This window comes from Camarhynchus parvulus, chromosome 9 (assembly GCF_901933205.1).
Source record: "Camarhynchus parvulus chromosome 9, STF_HiC, whole genome shotgun sequence".
In the NCBI taxonomy this organism is placed as follows: domain Eukaryota; kingdom Metazoa; phylum Chordata; class Aves; order Passeriformes; family Thraupidae; genus Camarhynchus; species Camarhynchus parvulus.
The window spans coordinates 14,795,012-14,813,258 of record NC_044579.1 but is presented as its reverse complement, the minus strand read 5'-3'; the positions used below and the strand labels follow the sequence as shown (position 1 = coordinate 14,813,258).

The 18,247-nt window shown below is 38.7% G+C and overlaps 1 protein-coding gene across 7 annotated transcripts in view; it reads right to left on the bottom strand.

Annotated features, from left to right (window-relative positions):
• The window catches only part of TRIP12 (thyroid hormone receptor interactor 12), a 78,808-nt gene that overhangs the window by 39,532 nt on the left and 21,029 nt on the right, over nt 1–18,247 (bottom strand). For 5 of the 7 annotated variants that reach the window (XM_030954715.1, XM_030954714.1, XM_030954717.1 and 2 more), the window contains exons 2-4: nt 13,597–13,743; nt 4,951–5,076; nt 3,212–4,011 (exon numbers count right to left, since the gene is read on the bottom strand). In XM_030954715.1, coding sequence (XP_030810575.1) covers nt 3,212–4,011; nt 4,951–5,076; nt 13,597–13,694 — 1,024 coding nt within the window. In that variant the 5' untranslated portion in view covers nt 13,695–13,743. The remainder of the gene's footprint in view (nt 1–3,211; nt 4,012–4,950; nt 5,077–13,596; nt 13,744–18,247) is intronic. The other 2 variants (XM_030954719.1, XM_030954720.1) reach the window with 1 other exon arrangement.

Here is an 18,247-nt window from a genome sequence, read left to right as displayed (position 1 = left end):
AGAGACTTCCCAGGCAGGGACAGCTGTCCTAAGTTACCCTGCTCTTAACACTGTCCCAGCCATCATTGCCAGCATTTTCCTACTTAGGGGCCACAAGACAATACACAAAGGACAGCAAAGATTTCCCCAATAACGGAAACATAACTGAGCTTGATTTTATATTGTTGCATAATCAGTAACATGACCCAATTTGCAATGTTTAAAAAGCCCCTCCAACATATATGGCCTGAAAGGGATCTGAAAATAGTCAAGTCACAAGAACAAAATGAGAAACTTGCTTTCTTCCTCTCTTCCCCCCTTCCCCCGTGAAAGAATATTCAACTACTCAAATAGATGTGAAGAGCTTTAGTGTAGCCTGTTTTCATTATTCCAATATATTCTTTAGTTGTTATTCAGTGATGTCACTGCTCTGTTATGGAGACTGCTGTGTAGAGCTTAACACTCTGAAAGTCACCTGGGCTGGATTTAATATCTCTTTAGCTGTCCAGAAGGGATGGACAAGAAACCTCAGGGTACTCTCCTCATTCTCCTTCAGCATGTGAGAAACTTCTGCAAAGATGGCAACCATGTTTCTCCTCATTCTCCTCTTCAGTAGGGTAAGTCAGATCAGCCGCTGTTATTTTTCATTCAAAGATCACAAACCCTAACAATGATTCTTGCACTCCTCAAACTGCATCATCTCCAGAAAATAACAGCATTGCATTTATACAGACAAGACTTACCAGATAGGGCTTTGAGAACCTGGTATAGTGGAAGGTGGCCCCGCCTATGGCAGGTGGTTTGAAATTTAAGATCCCTTTCAACCAAACCATTCTATGATTTTATGTCAGCCTGAATAATCCCCCCTCTCCTCCCACTTATTTTACTAGAGCCACTTCCACCTATTATTTTCCTGATATTATTGCAGCTGTTATGTTTTCTTTTTTGTTTATCTCCCACTAATTCTGTAAGCCCTATTTCAGACTTCTCCAAACATGTTTCATAACACACAGGCATATAAAAGCCTATCAAGTTTAAGCTTTTTGTTTCTACACAGAATTACTATGACTTCTAAGGACTTGTTTCCAGGCAGAAGGGTGCACACCTCAATTTCACCTAGACCACTCTTTGCTTTCCTGCTTTACAAAGCCCCAGTGTTAATATTCGTGTGAGACATCACTTTCTTCTCCGCCCTTATCCTCTAAGGTTACTGGTTTGCTACAGAAAATAAATTTGAACTCCCCCATTCTTTCTCAAAAACCTACCCTAGTGGTTAATTTTTTTCATATTTTCGTGACACTTCTCAGCATTATACAAAATGTGTGTTTTGTTAAAATACTTCAAATTTTTCCAAATAGTTTGAAAGTGTATGTCACACACACTTTCTCTTTTTTAAAAATACTAAGCTAACAGTAGTTATTATTGATTCCAAGATAACCTCAACCTGTTGTCAGAGAGCACTATTTGAAAGGCTGAGACTGTTTGAAAATATCATCATTTAAGAGTTCTGTTATAGGTTGGGCTCTTACAGTGGTATTTGGTGATCAATGATATTCACTGGAGTATGTTTTGCTGCAATGTATGGTAAAGAGGCATTAGACATTTTTGACTCCTTAATATCACTGTCAGTACTTTTCCCCTCCCTCAAATTGAAATGTTATCTACAGAAAATAACTTGGTTCTCCATCACATGTAGAAACATCTCTCACCATGCTTGGTGCCCCTTAGTAGTGACATTTCATACACACACCAAGTCCCCACCAACTTGGTTTTGTCACATATATTTGAGCATCCTCTGGCAAAAAACCTTTAGTTCTTCTGTGACCTGAAAGTTAAGTCATAGTATCTTTCTCAGTTCAGTCTTTGCAGTAACTTTCTCAAGGTACACAAGATATACACAAGCTTTTGCATTGTGCTATTCCACCCTTCCCTTTCTCACTCCTTCAAGAATTTTTTTAACTTATCACATGAATTAATCTCTGTCTTCATCTTCTTGTTCACTTGTTGGAGGTAAATTCTTTCTCTTTCCTGTTGCCTTTCTTTGTTGCCTGTAGCCTGCCTTATCTTAGAACTTGTTGGTCGTTCCCATTGGTCCCTGACTTCTACTCACTTCCCTCTCCTTCCACCCTGTGCAAATTCAGAGTTTTGATCCTGGAATTCATCACCTGGTAGCCCTGAATCACAGAGCAGGTAGGGAAAAAAAACTTCGCTGTAAAGCAAATAACTCCTCTCTCCTTCCCAAATGCCATTCTTCATCTGTTAGGTGAGGTCATTCCAGAATCAATACTCCAGTCACGCACATTAGCCAAAACACACCTAAATTTAACCGACCTATGTTAATTCTGCAGAAAGACAGCCAGTTGCTTTTGATCATTTCACCTACTTCCAGCATTAGTATTAGCTATGGAAGTGTCCCCATTCGGACAAGCTACTTGTGATCAAGCCTAAGTAAAGGAACAACAGTAAGCAAGCTTAGGAATCCAACCTCTTACATCAAGTTTAGAGAATGCAAGCAGTAAATAAACCATTCAGTACACAAAGACAGTAAAACACATATTTAAAAAAAATTGTTCAAGACAACAGAGCTACAAGCATATCTGCACACTAGCAAGCAGGCGCTCTGCTTGGAAACAGCCTGCATTTCTCAGTGATCATGTTCAGGAACAGTAGCTGCTATTCGAACTCAGCACCAGAGAGAAGCTATACTTTGTAAGAACAACTTAGAAAATAAAGCAACTGATATCCCCAGCACTATGTACACCACGTTTACAAGACTACAGTTCTTAAATGTCAGATCCTCACAACAAGGAAAAAACAGGGAAGTCTCAAAGAAGATACCACACATGATCTATTTGTTTGCCAGCATTTATCATTCCCACTTCCAAACAGAAGACTTAAGAAAATTAGGGGGAATAAAAATCTGACAAAAGGAATAAAAAGAGTGTTTTATAACATTTATGCCCCCATCACAACATCCAATTATTTTGCATGTATTTTTAAAATTGATTTGTTAGACACAGAAGCAACTTAAATTCACAGAACACTGACTGAACTTAAATTATCTGCTTTAGCTGTCAATAATTTCAGTCACAGCTTTACTTAACTCAGCCGAACATACTAAAAATTAACTTTTCTAGGAAGATCACAAGCAGCTTGAAAAAACAGAAGTATTTGTCTAGAAGACTTGATTTTAAAACATATGTGTTTATTCTTCCAGAAAAGAATGACTTACTTGCTAGCTTAGCCTGTAGTCCTGAAGGTCCAGGTTTTGATGTCTCCGACTTGGAAGAGCCTGGTAGAGACAGTTTTGTTTTAGGGAGACTGACTTTGGGGCTAAATCGAGCAGCCCAGTCAAACTTTGAAGAGCCACCTGTTTTACTTGGTTCTTTGTCCCTGCTACTCCTTCTTGGACTGGGGCTGGATGCAGAACGGGAACGTCTAGCCTTACTCTGGTCCTTTCCCTGTTTCACTCTGGCACCCTGAGGAACAGTAGAAGAAGCAGAGGCAACAGCAGAAGAGGAGGAGGAGGTGGAAGCTGAAGAAGAAGAATCGGTGATGGTGCTACACCCAGCTTTGGCTGAGGTCACCGATTTTGAAGCCAGCTTGGAGACTTTTGCTGACTTTTCTTCAGTGCCAGTTGATTCAACTGATGACCCACTCTCTATACAAGACAGATTCTCTGTCCTTTTCCTTTTCTGACTTCGGGAGCTACCAGCAGCTCCACCCTTTCTGGTGTGAGCCTTGCTTGTTGATGGCAATTGTGTAGACTTGGGCTGCTCTTGGTCTGAGTGTCTTCTCTTAGATTTAGTATGTGGCTTGTTAGTTTCTGAGGAAGTTTCAGTGTGTTGAAGTGCTTTGGGTTTTTTAGCAGAGCTAGGAGAATTGGTCCTCCTGTAATCTGGACTAGCACTGCGTTTAACTCCTCGAGAATTGTCTTTCTTAGGCACTTGCCCCGTTTTTTGCTTTTCTGAAGTATTGACTCTCTCTGGATCTTCTTGTTGTGGTATTAAAACAGCAGATGAACTACAGGCTCTGTAGAAGTAAGCAGGAACAGCATTAGAGTTGAACTCAAGAAGCCTCACAGTTTGTAAGAATTTCGCATGATAAATGTCATCATTGTTTAATAATAAAGGATACTGCATGTAAGAAACAGTGTTCAGTTTACACTGAAGCAAACAAAAACCCCCACATGCTTGGATGCGAACAGTCATACTGCACATATCTGCTAGCATAAAACCTGAGTATATTGCAAAATAAAAGCACAATACACCACTTTTTTAAAAAAAGTAAATTTAACTTGAATAGATTTTACTTTTTTATATATATGTCAAACTGATTAAAACCAAACAAACAAAAAATCAAGCCATGAAGCTATTAACTGAATATTTGAGAATATAAGTTCCACAAGAGAGTAAGGAGTGTTCAGTAATGCATAACTAGTCATAACTGGATTCTAGTTCAAGAAAGGCTCTTAAAGAAAGGATAGTTGATGTAGTGAATCACATACAAAATTGGCAAAATTCTCTTCTACGTAATAGATAACTGTTCCAGTGTGTATAAAGCAGGAGCATAGGAAGAGCAGACAAGCAATACAAAGATTACCCTGAACACAGGACTACAGGCCTTTATATTATTGCACATTTCAATTTATATTGGACATTGCTCTAAACTCCTTGGGCAACCTTCCCCCAGCATGAAGCAGAAGAAGGGGAGAAAGACCTTGCAAGTATTCCAGGACTAGTTATGCAGAAATTGTTTCCTCCCCATCACTGATGGAATGCTCTTAGTTGGTGAATTAGAAAAAGCAAACAGAACTGGAAACACTGAAATATATCCAGTGAATGCAATACCTAGATTAGTTAAATATCCATTAGCATCATGTTTTATTAGAACTCTGTGTAACTCAATAATTACACAAGTTTTTCAAGTGCAGATAACACTGGTTAACATATGAATATGAAGCACAATTACCTTTTAGAAAAGTGTCCCTTGGACTGTTCAGAAGTAGTATTAGACTGCACTTTGGGTGTCTTTGAAATAGATTTTCTACTCTCAGGAGGGCTATGTGCCTTATGCTTTGCCTGCCCTAAATGTGACCTGTCAGCAGAAAGTCAAAACAGAAAGCTATCAGGATTCCAAGACACAGATACAGACCTGTAGGTGGAATATTGTTTATTTTTGTAGCATTTACACATATTAATTCACAGCTACCAATTTTTCCACATCAGCTCCTAATATTAAAGCAGCATTTCAAAAGAACCACTCAATGCAGTTACAAATCACTACCAGTGTAACTGTTTTGCAAAGCACACAATTATTTAGTCATTTTAAATGAATAAAACATCTTCTTATATCTGAGTTTTGCAGATAAGTTCAGATCTTTTTAGTGTGCAAGATTACTGAATTATTCACTTAATGATTAACCTAGCAGAGTAAAGCACAAGACTAGAGCATCTGTCAAAGATCTCGTCTTAAAAATAGATATATTCTCATCTACCTCCAGATTCCAGGCATTAAGTCTTTATACAGTTATGATTATTTACATCTTTACTCTTCAGTTAAAAAAACAAACAAAAAAACCCAAAAAAACCAACCAAACAAAAAAAAACCAAAAAAACCAACCAAACAAAAAAAACCAAACAAAAACAAACAAAAAAATCCCCAAGTACTCAGAATGGGAATGCAGCCAGTTCCACTTGGTAGGAAAGCTCAACCATACCAGTTATTTTCTGGCTGCAAGATCTACCAGTTCAAAGGACTGAGAACTGTTTGGTAACAGCTGAAGTAAGAGGAATGAAGAAATGCACACCACCAATGAAGGCAGTCAAATGAGACAGGAAATTTGTGATGTCAGAGACTGGAATGAGTTTCACATAGATAAGCTGTAAGATGTCTTCTAAGCAGCTTTTGCATGACAAAAATGTCCTCCAGTCAGAGCTCATACAATAAACCAAAGATAATACCGTACACTATGGAAAAAATTTAAGACTTAAGTTACATCTTCATATATTCCACATTTACTTTGAAACCCACTCAGAATTACCACCTGCAAGACTCAAAAGAGAATGCTCATCAGCATTTAAAACAGGACAGCATAAATAATTTCTAAGGCAAGAGACATCTCACTTGCACTTCCCTGGAAAAATACCATTTTTGACTCAGCTGGCACCAGGAAAACCCTACTGCACATACCCTACCTATACAGAAGGCCCAAGAACCACTAACCTTTGAAAAATCTCAAACTAGTCTAGTACTAATGCTGAAAGAAGCAGAGTTTCAAAGCTAAAGAACTGCTGATTACATGGTCATATGCTATTAACCCAGGCCTAGACAGCTTTTGAGTTGAGCTCTGCAAACATCCGTGGAGGATGGGGAAGAATGTAGACTTCCAATTTAAGTGTCCTGCTCCAACCCATAACCCCAAACATCACAAAGTTTAGCCCAATAGACTAAGTGGAACTGGTAAGAGTTCCACCGGCTTTAAAATCAACTTCTTCCAGTGAAATGCCACAAGTCTAGTCCTCTTCAGGATTTCAACACAAACTTGAATCTCAGGAAAAAACAAGTATCAAGTTTAACCATCCAAATGATAACCAAATGCTAATACACTTAGAGTCAAAACAGTAAAACTTTAGTAATATGACTCTGTTTTTCTTGATAACTTTCCTCCTTCTGCTTTCTTCTGAATTATTCTCATTTAGGCAGTTACTCAGAAGAATGCACATAGACAGTACATATTCAACATTTTCTGTGCCCCATCTAAGAGTGTGACAGCCTGAAAAGATTAAATTAACAGCATCTTCTCCAGACACCAGTAATTAATTTTTATTTATCATACTACAAGAAATATTGTTTACTATCAAAAGCAAGTGAAATAAAACTCTTGAGGTCACAACAGCAAACCCCATCAAGGTAAACTTGGGAATGTTTCACCTAATCTTGAGTATTTGGATTTTCCTTTTCCCAACAAAAGATTAAGGCGTGAAATTTAATTTTCCCCATGAAATGTTTTTATTATGGGAGTAACAGACATTATTACATAATTTGCACTTGGCAGGAATCTTGAGTTTTATGTAAGCTAAACTGATCAGGGTTCATTTATTCTTTAGTATATTTTAAAAGATTACTTTTCTGTAAAGATTTTTGTTTTGCATTAGATATTCACAAAACACAGTAACTGAAGAACTTTTCAACTAAAATACTGCTAAAACAATAGATGCAAAACATGCACTGAAGAGTTTCCACTTGTTTCTGGCTCCTCCCCTTTCACATTTAAACCCTTCTGATTCTTACAAGTTTTACAAATACACTTTCATACCAACATCCAACTTGTGTGGACTATTAAAGCTACAGCCACATCCTAGGGATCATGAATACATGCAGAGTATTAGCATTTGCTTTGCCTTCTTTATCCATCAAGCTATCAGTACAAACAGCCTTCTGAGCAGAAAGGTTACATCACAAATGGGGAGTCACAACTGAGATTTTTTTTTTTAAACTGTGCTCTCGCCTCTCACTGAGTTTAACCATTCACCTTGCATGAATTACAAAAAGAAGGCCACACTACAATACCAACTGTGCATGCAGCAGCATGTCAGTCACCAGGAACATGACATGAACTCTCCTCTCAGATTTATACCAGAACACTGAGAATTTGATTACAGGATTAAGGTAAAAACTTTAACCATACATCAACAAGTATCATTGTCCCAATTTATATTTGTGACAGCTTACTTAAGGTCTCCTTGAAAAAGTTAACTTACATACAAAGGTAGTTAGAATAGTCTGTAAAGCTCAGAGTAAGCAATGCTTGCAGAGCAATCAAGTGCTATAAAAGATATATGCACAACTGGAAGGCTGATTTTAAGGTTATAAGCTATGGGTATTTTGGTCTATAAACCAAGGCTTTTCACTTGTAACTTACAATTACAAGTTCTGCAGTCTTTTCCATTAATGTACCATTCATTAAGAACTGTCATTCCAGCAAGAAGTGTTTTGAGAGACTAAGTTCCTTATTAATGACAAAATATCATGAGCTAAGTATTTATGAACTTGCATTCTTCCATTTCCACTCTCAGGGACACCTCCAGAAAGACTGAGCTCCTGCTGCACCTTCAAGCTGTGTTTTGTAGTGGTTTTTTTTTGTTTTCTTTCCCTCCCCAAACTTTAAGACAGTTTCATAAACAACACCAAGGCTTCATTCAACTGGGCAAAGCTGTCTGCCAATGCAGATTTTAGTTCAGAGGCAGACACTCAAGTTTAGAGTAACACAAATACACCGAAGTTGACAAGATAACCACCATTTAGCTTGCTGTGTTATAGAAACAATATGGTGGGAAATGCCAGCTCTGAGCAAAACCATAATAAGGAACCAACTAGAACCTGTTCTCAGAGAGTTATTCTGTGCATATTAAAAAAACCTTTTGAAGTTAGTTAATAAACAAAGTGTTTAATCTAAGGCATGTCCCTCAGCAGCTGAAAGAGAGCTATTAAATGCTTCCAAACAAAGTCTGCAAAAACTATTTTTTACTTCTGTCAAAAACAAGATTAAGAAAAAGGCAGTAGCACAGATGAAAAAAGCTGTGGAAAAACATCTACTTTCTCTCCTCAGAAATACTCTAAATGTCTTCCCCACCAACTCAATCATCATATTTAGTTTTTTACAGGTCTCACATAAGTTCTTACCAGTTAACATATCACCAAGACTGGTCCAAAACCAAATCTCCTGTTTAGAACAAAAGCAATATAACTGACAAAAGCACTCTTTCTGCTTATATCAAAGTCCTACACATAGCCAACAAGGATCTTATTTATCATTTAGCCTTCAATTCCAATTACACAAGAACACGTATATATTTTATTCCAAAACATTAAACTTTGCTTATAAAGTATCCTACTTTCATATAGAACAAGAGCATAGCAGTTATTTACATCACAGTGATAAGCTACTTAAATACTATTACTCCTAAAGATGACTTAAGACTAATAGTATGCAAAAAGATAACCACCACTATCATTTAATGCCACTAATTAAAAAAATTATTTTTGCAGCACTGGTAAAGAAAGTTCTAGTACATGGGACCACGTCCATATACTCTATACAGTCAAACATTGCTCACAACTGAAAGGAACAATCAACTGCTCCATGTCCAGAAAAGATCTTATTGTGTGCCTCACAATACCACTTCCAAACTGCTCCCATTCAAAGTAAATCCTATGGCATCACTGGGAACTAAGCCAGGAGGGCACAATTCTTCAACACACATGGTAACAATGTCAATATACAGTTATGAAAATGCAGTTAAGTACCTTCCACCCCCTCCTCCTACCCCTACAAAAAGAAAGCTTCATTAACACATCCACTTCAGTCACTGCTGCAAAGAGAAACTGTAGCAGCAGCTCTCTCACCACAGAGAGCAGGGACAGGCCTTCCCAAGCATTTTCCCTGGGGAAGGCTGCAAGAAACTGTAAGAAAGCTCAAAGAAAGAATTAAAACAATTCACCTGTTACTCGACAAATGCAGAATGTGTTATAGAGATTTGTTTACCAAAAGGTAGTAATGTTTTAGTTAGTTAACCCATGAAGTCAAAACTGGTGCAATCGTAGCAGTAATTCTACATTCAGAGGTAAACACTAAATACTTTTTTAAATGGTAGTAAAACCAGTAAGAACTATAATACCCACAAGAGCTAAAATTCATCCAAATCACAGTTATTGCAACATAACAACTGACAACAGAAAGTGAAGAATCACATTAGTCCAACTTCACTAAGGCCAATTTGCTTACATGCATACATGGCGAGGGAACGATAACACCACCAGCTCATATACCCCTTTTCAAATACAGATCCCTTTCTTCTTTTAGAGAAAAACACACTGTTACAGCACAAATTGCAAATAAACAGCATCTGTCTTTCTACACTTCCTTGAGCCCAGTATCATTGCCTGTACCTTTAAACAATGCACCTCAAAATCAAACTCTAAAAGCTCCTATCAAGTTACTATGCTGATTATGAATTGCTGGTAAAACTCCAGCAGGCGTCCCCTGCTCCTGGTGACTCAGGAATTGACGTTATGGGGACATCAAACAAGCCCAGTCTAGAGGAAAATGGGTTTGCATTGTTACTTCCAGGTTAAGGCAGTCTGTCAATACTCAATGTAACAGGAGGGAGATTCTGCTTTCAGAACACACAAAGAGAGGTTTAGAATTTCCAAGGTCTTCATACAGGTGAACAGTAGCAGCTCAGCAAGTTGGCAGAGTTTTAACAAAAGACCTTTAAGCTGTAGATGTGTCAAAGATTATAGAAAGACATATATTAGCACTTCAGCTTGGCAGCACTACCAATCCTCTGACTCTCTCTTTTTTAACACCTTTATCAACTAAAGTCTCTTGCATTCACTCCAGCCAGAGCATAAAAGAGATGAAGGCAACTCTAATGCTATTACAGGGCCATCTGGCCATACCATACACTTACCTTGGATTATTGGCCTTCAAACCCAAGTCTGAAATTATGAGTGACAAACTGCATAAACTCTCCAAGCTTTCGTCACTTAACTTGTATTTTGAAAATGCACACACCTCAGCCACAAAAAAGCTTTGGTAAAAAAAAGCTGTTGCATTTCCAGCACTGAGAAAGCTATTTATACAAAGCAGAAATGCAATCAAGTACACAAGTTCAGACAGTATCGAAACCTGTCCTTGCTGGAAGGGTTATGATTGCGTATCTATGACCAAAGTGAAGTAACCTCCAACACTGCAGAAGGTGTGGCCCTTAAGTCTGCTTACAAACTTTGTGGCTAATTTTAGGCATGAAGCAACAATCCTCTACAGAGTCACATTACTGTCTAATTCAGTCTTTTTTATTGGGAAAGGGGGGAGTTGGGAGTTTTCAATCTTTGTGTATTGGCCTGTTGTTTATTGGGGGAGGGCAAGAAATATGCGGATCTAATAAAGTGGCTGAATAAAATCTCACACTGTCTGTACAATAACATCAACAAGTAGTATGGATCAACAGAAGAAAATCTATAAAGCAAGACAGTTGCCATTAAGGATCAGTGTCCACCACCTCTGCATTTCAATCATTTCTACTTCAAAACATACCATATTACAGCCACAAGTGACCAGCATACACAAACTGCTCTCATAAAACACAACTTTCAGCTCAATTTCATCCAAAAGGATTCCTGTTCAAGTGCTCCAAGACCATTCCACATCAGCCAAAACACAGCAGGTGAGGATGACTGCTTGGCTTCAAAAGAACGTTCCCAGCCCCAAAAGAAATACTAATATAGATACAGCCCAGTTATTTGCTCAATGTGAGCATATTACTGAAACTAGTCTTTCCACAGTTTGTTTATTCTATTTAAGTGATTTTACAGCTCAACTGAAAAGTTTCATTTTACTGATGACAAAAGCAAGAAAGACTGAAAATAAATTGTCTCAGGCATCCGAAAAAACTCCGTAATGTAAGAAAAGGTGTATTGTTTTTTGCTGTGTTTGTTTGGGGTTTTGTTGGGTTTTTTAATACAGCAGCGAAAGCGGTGTTTATCACTAGAGTACAGCGAGGCATAACAAGACACATCAAGCTGTGAACTCTAGATCTTCCTGCATACTGCTCAGCAGCAGAACTGAAACATACTATACCACTGCACGCTACATACATGGAAGGGTGGGTTCTGTGACGTTTGTGTCCAAAGACAGGCACCAGCTAAAAACTGTTACCTGAGAGCCTGACTCTTTCCATGTCATCCACAAATTTGGTAAGGACCTGACAGACCTATCTTACACTGGTCTTTATACAATAGCTGTTTCTGCCCAGCACCTTATTCAAAAGGAGATGCTGATGACAGTAAAGAAGACAAATTCATTTTAAATTTTATATTCACCACCATGCTTTAAGTAGGCATTTTTATAGGCTTTGTCAGCTCAAAATGTTTGCTCAGAAATGCAAAGGCAGGGGAGGTCCTCTTCTAAAGAGACCCAGATTCTAAAGAGGACTGTAAGCTTCTTCCATCCTGCTTACTTCAGTAAGGAGCTCTCATTCTGATAAAGGTCTAATACACTTTAAAAGTGCAATACACTCTCATTCATGGAAGTCTGGCACAGATCTGGTGAGGGGTGGAAGAGGTCCAGTCATTTCAGACAAGTGAATCTTCAATCAATGTATGACAGCAAATGCACAATGCACCAAAACAATGGATGAGTGACTTCCTTTAAAGAAAACAGTGCTACCCTTAAAATGCATCAGTTTGTCCAACTCACTGTGGAGCTTCTCCCTCGTATTCTACTGTAAAAACTGAACTACCAGCAGATATCTGAAGAAGAATCCCCCATCTCATCTCCAAATAACTTGCCTTCAATCCTTTATTCTAGGGAGAGCTATATTCACTCCAGGTGAAGTTCCATGTAAAAGGAAAGAGTTGGTAGGGCAATACCTAATTTAAACATCCACTGAGATGCAGAGACAACACAGAATGGGCAGAAGGGAACGCAGGGCTCACTATGCCTTGTTAAAAGAACTATTCTCCAAAACCAATTATAGCTTACAAAATAATCAGCTACATAAGGCAGCAACTTCCCCTTCCTTATGCCAAATTATTTGAGGGGAGAAGCCTTGTGTTTATCATCTGCTCTTCCACTTGTACAGTAGACTAGTTTAGAGAAAATGAAGTTGTATTTTTCAGATTGAATTTCCCCAAAGTTCCTTAGAAGTTGGCCTTCTTCACCCATTCAACAGTTGTTCAACTTGTTCTCAGTTAAGACTTAATATTAGAAAGAAATACACCTCACCTTCATTAAACTTTACAGCCTAGCTCCTTCATAGTAAAAAGCTTTTGTGTCACTGACCTGTAATATTTTAATACTCATCCCAAAAAAAACCCCAAAAAAATCAAGCCCGAGGTACACATATCACATATTCAACAACTGCACCAGTAATGTATCTGAAGTAGAATAGACAGATTTGCCTACCATCACACTATAACCTTCCTTCATTAGGCTGAGCTTTGAACAAAGTTAAAGACACACTTCTATCCGTACAGGATTCACTCATGGCAGTAACAGTACAGGCATCCATGGAACAGTTCTAAGGATCTTCTTTGTTCTGCACTGCAGAGGCGACCACTTACAGAGCAAATACAATCTGGTCTCCCTGCTCACTGTATCAGGCGCATTAAATGATGGCAAACCTTTTTTTTCTTGAGTTATTCAACATCTGCACAGGATTTATATGCAGTGCAAAGGTAACAGAGTACCAGTTATTCAGTCTTGTTGAAGAGGAACATTTTCCCAGATTCCCAGTAACAGACTCTCCCTGTCATCCACCTCCCATACTTTTAATATCAGCAAGAAACACATGGAAAGAATTTGTTACTACATGTGATTTATGGAAAACAGCTTTTTCATCCTATAGCTAGCTCTACTACTGCTATTGTAGCTGAACAAGTATGGTAGTGAGTTATCCATGGGCTTATCCCATGCAGCAACAGTACAGATAGCATTTCAGGGGCAAAAAGATTTTATGGAAGTTTCAGTGCTTGGATTGAAGGATGGGAAACATTCTGTAAATCGCATACGTGTCACTGTTACACATTTGAACACTCAGACAGCAGCCATACCTTCCTCCTACTGCGTCGTCTTGTGGCTGGGCCCCGGCAGTGTTCCTCTGTGAACGTCGCAGTGACCCCCCTGGATTGTTACTAGGCCGGTTGGACATTGGCACCTCTCTCCTGAAGGGACATACCCTTTCTAGACACTATCATTCACTGAAAGACAAGAGAGAAGAGCCATAAGATACAGGGCATGAAGACTCAGTGCCAGACCTCCTGAGACAAATGTAAAATGCTATTGTTTAAGCAAAAACTGAAGACAAAAACTTTCAAACAATTTTTAGTTATAAGACACATGGACAAGGTTCTTCTCAAGACATTTAGAACCTTAATACAGAGCAATCAGGTTTTGGTATATATAGCATACTGAACTAAATGGCCTTTAAAGACCCCTTCCAACCCAAACTACAAACTCCTCTATGATTTTGGGATGACACACTTCCTTTCTAGTCGGCTTCTCTAATTATAAGGAGACAGGACAAACACAATTTAGGAGAATCTGTGTTTACCAACATTAAGGAAAAACTCAGTGCTTGATAGACAGCAACAGTATTCAAGTATTTTAACTTTCACTGTAGATTACAAAGCCCATTTCAGGAATAAGCAGCAGTATTCACAATAACTACAATGCTTTCCAAACAGCTTCTTCCTCTAGTGTGATTTATGCAACTTTCATTTGCATAAAGCAAGATACATAGTCATTGAGGAAAAAAGATCTAGCTTTATAATCAGGAAGTTCTGCTCATGAGAGCTAAATTAAAGGGAAAAATATTTGAGACAGAAAGATTAATGAGTGCATACAATTATTTTTTAAAAAATTATCTATGGTGGTTTTGTACTACTACTGTTGGTATTGCTTTGTGACTGTTAGAGATCTACAGGTATTATTTTGGTAGTTATTTATTAAAGACTACCATAACCCCCAGCCCTAGTCCTCTGAAATATAGGGCTTGATATATTTGAAATATATTTCAAGAACAAGCCTCAGTTAATTCCTCAGTGAAGAGAGGTGGCTTTTGTATCCTGTGCTAAATTGGTATTTCCACGTAGAGCATAGCAACAGGATCACAACCAGCAAATCCAGTTTTACTGTTTCTAATTTTGTGGAATCTGGTAAAAAAAGGTATTCACAGGTGAAAAAAAGAAGCTGTAAGAAGGAAAGTAACCCAAGTTTAAGAACTCAGTAGTCTATATACTGATTTGGTATCCAGAGCACAGTAAGCAAGGAGTCTGTCATGCAAAAGTTTAAAACACTGCAGGCTTCAGATTCAAATTCAAATGTCTCCAATGAAATAATTTTCAAGATCTGGCATTGTCAGTAAAAACAGTGAATAGCTGAACATAATTGTCTATTCTTCTGAAAAGGGCTCATAGAAGCGAACAAAGGTGACAGGAGGGAAGGGGAGACAAAGAAAGAATCCTAAATGATGCAGTTTTACTGCAGGCCATAAGAAGCCAGGCATATAAACACACATTATCCAAACCATTACCTCATATATGATGCTACAAGGAACACATATATCATCCATACACCTGTGCAGCACAGGAAAGTATTGATCAGGATTCTGTTAGCTCAGGTTCAGTCTTATTACACTGTAATAATACAACCTAATACTGAAAGGTCACAGTCAGTATGCCAGAAATACTTTAAATATTTCCAGGACTTGAATAAGAATACAAGTTAGACAGAAGAATTGCTCCCCATCCTAATCTCCAGACCACAGGAGCCAAAAACATCTTTTGAAAGTTTTTCATGTTCTTTCTACTAGAAGTCCAACATAGCAGCAAAACACAAACACAGAAAGTAGAACTAAATAATCACTTTTACCTTCATTTGTTTTGGTTGGGGTTTATTTTTACCTTATGCTTAGGAATTCGAAAGAATATAAGTAAAGCACAAGATACACAATCCCACAGAATTCAGTTGTTTGATGAACCCCTTAGGTAGAGGTCCTGATGACTAAGTTGAGAAAGCTATAAACACTACTACTCAAAAGGTGACCTTTCCCTCTTCACAATTGTTTCCTCTTAATCAAACTCCTTAATCAAAACCAATATTCCCACTAACAGAAAGTTTTAAAGCTTTTCAGTAAGATGTAACACCATCCATCTAGAACTTCTTATACTTAAGAGCACAAAAAGATTTACAACAAAACAGAAAAAGCTTGCAACTGCTGGAAATCATGCCAGCTTGCTGGTGTAGCCAGACCAGTCAAGTTTGTAAGTTGTAGCATTCTCTTCAGACCAACAATGCAAGAAACAAAGCCTAGCATTAATCAGGCTGAAAGCTGAGCAAGGGCTCAGCACCTAGGGGGTCCAGCTGGAGTCAGTCACAGGCATTGTCAAATGTTTCTGTGCATTCTCTTTTTATTTCCTTGTGTTCAAACACCAAAAAAAAAAAACTCTCTACTATCACAAATGAGGCACATTTTGTGCATTTTCTAAAAGGAGGGAGTAGTGTCCCCTTCTGTACGAAGGCCAGCTGGCACTGAAAATGTACTCATGTCAAACTTTCAGTCATACCACAAAATGGTTGCCACAGAACTACTGTCTCACCTTGTAGGGATTAAAATGTGCATTCCAGCAGGTTTCACTCTGCAAGAAGCAATGCCCACCTAGACCTCTGCTAGGTTAGCCACACACTTCCCCACCTAGGGCCACAACATGGGCTTCTCCACACACCACCACAAGAGTCAGCTGAAGAAAACATCGCACAGGTGATCCTAGCCCCCCCTAGAAAAACTTTAGTTTAACACTGATCTGCCTGGGTGTGCTGGTTTTGTCTCTGACAAACCTGAATTTATGCTAAAGTGGCTGGTGCAGGGCTGCATTTTGGATTTCTGTTGAACACAGCACTGACAATAGAGCACAGTGTTGATAATACAGATGTTTTAGTTATTGGTGAAAAGTGCTTGGACAGAACCTTTAGACAAGCCTTTTCTGCTTTTTGTACTGTTAGATATGCTGGTTAGGAGGCTTGAGATGCACGGGCGCATGTAGGTTGGGATGAGACCCAGCGAGGAGAGGCGACCCAAACTGACCGAAGAGATATTACAGACCACATGACTTCATTCTCAGTGCATCAACTGGGAAGGAGGAGGAAGGGGAGGACATTTAAAGCGATGGTGTTTGTCTCTCCTGGAATTGCCCACCCATGGGAAGCAGTCAATTCTTTGTCTTGCTTTGCTTGTATGCGTGGCTTTTGCTTTTCCCATTAGACTCTTTACCTGAACCCACAAGTTGGCCCATTTTTACCCTTCCAATTCCCTCTCCCATCCCACTGGTAGGGGAGTGAGCAAGCAGCTGCCTGGTGCTCGGTTGTTGGCTGGGGTTAAACCATGACACTGGGTTTAGCCAGACACTTTAAGTAGTCTGTGCTTAGAAGTTATGTAGCACAATGTGCTGTCATACACACAGTATTTCAGCTGTATAGAAGAATGAAATGACAACTGCTTTATCCTGTAAGGCATCTGTCAAGTCAAGATGATGTCCAGAGTTATCTTCTATATTGATACCTCTCAACTTAACTGCATTTCTTATTGGGTACTTGTTACCATATGACTCCCAGTTTGCTTTTAAATACAATGCAGCTTCATGACTCAGCTGTGACCTTTAACATTAAAATGCTAACTTCAGTCTCACTGCAAGCCACACAACACCATGTGCCCAGTTAGTCCAGCAATGAAGAGACATTTTCCCAACTGTGCCTTCCACATCCTGTAACAACAAAAGAGCCCAGAGGTTTCTAAATCTCAGCTGCTCTCATTCAGACTTGTTTCTCTATCTCAGAGTTCACTCCAAGCACTTTGCTTTTTTCCCATTGTCAGACAACATTCAAAAAAACCATGCAACTCAGCAGAGACTAGCCGAATGCACCAGTGCAGATTTTAAGACAATTTCCTCAACTACACTGATTCTTCCTCACACCCACAATAACAAAAAGCTACAATCTTCCATCAGACCTTCATGCTTCCATGACAGACAATGCTATTTTGAAATTTTTAAGCTCAGGTCCCCTTCTAGCATAAAGTTATCTGCACACAAGCCTTTTTAATTAATGTTTCATAACTCCATATTCCTAGTTATGATGATGCCAAAGCATGGGCCTGCAGAGGTTCTCATCATCAGCAGACTCTTTAGAATGAGGATGAATTCCAAAGGCCAGCATTTCATATAAACCCACAACATATCTTTTGAAGCTACGTAACAACACTGCTATCTAGTGCTTATTTTTATTATGCTGCATAGTATTTTTGAGTTTCAGCAAACACGATTTGGTAACTATTTAAAGTCATCTTTGTTATTGCACAGGAAAGCAACTAGAATTAATTTCTGTAGAGCTAACATACCCATTGCAAACACTATAGCTAATCTATGGCCAACATATGGCTCAGAGAGGTTGTACAGGAACACAAGACAAAAACCACTGTTACCTTGCAGTGCAGCCTTTACCTTTCTTCTTGTGGAAAGGCCAACAGGAAACAACTAACACGCTTCCATGTTTTTGAAGCAAACTGGGAGAACAGAGAACTAGACACTCAGCCTTTGCTTAGCACCCAAATCACTCCCTGCAGGATAGTAGGAGCTAATGTACCTACCCTGACGTAGGCTACTGACAGAAAAAGACAATGACTAAACTGAAGAACTCCAATATTCTCTA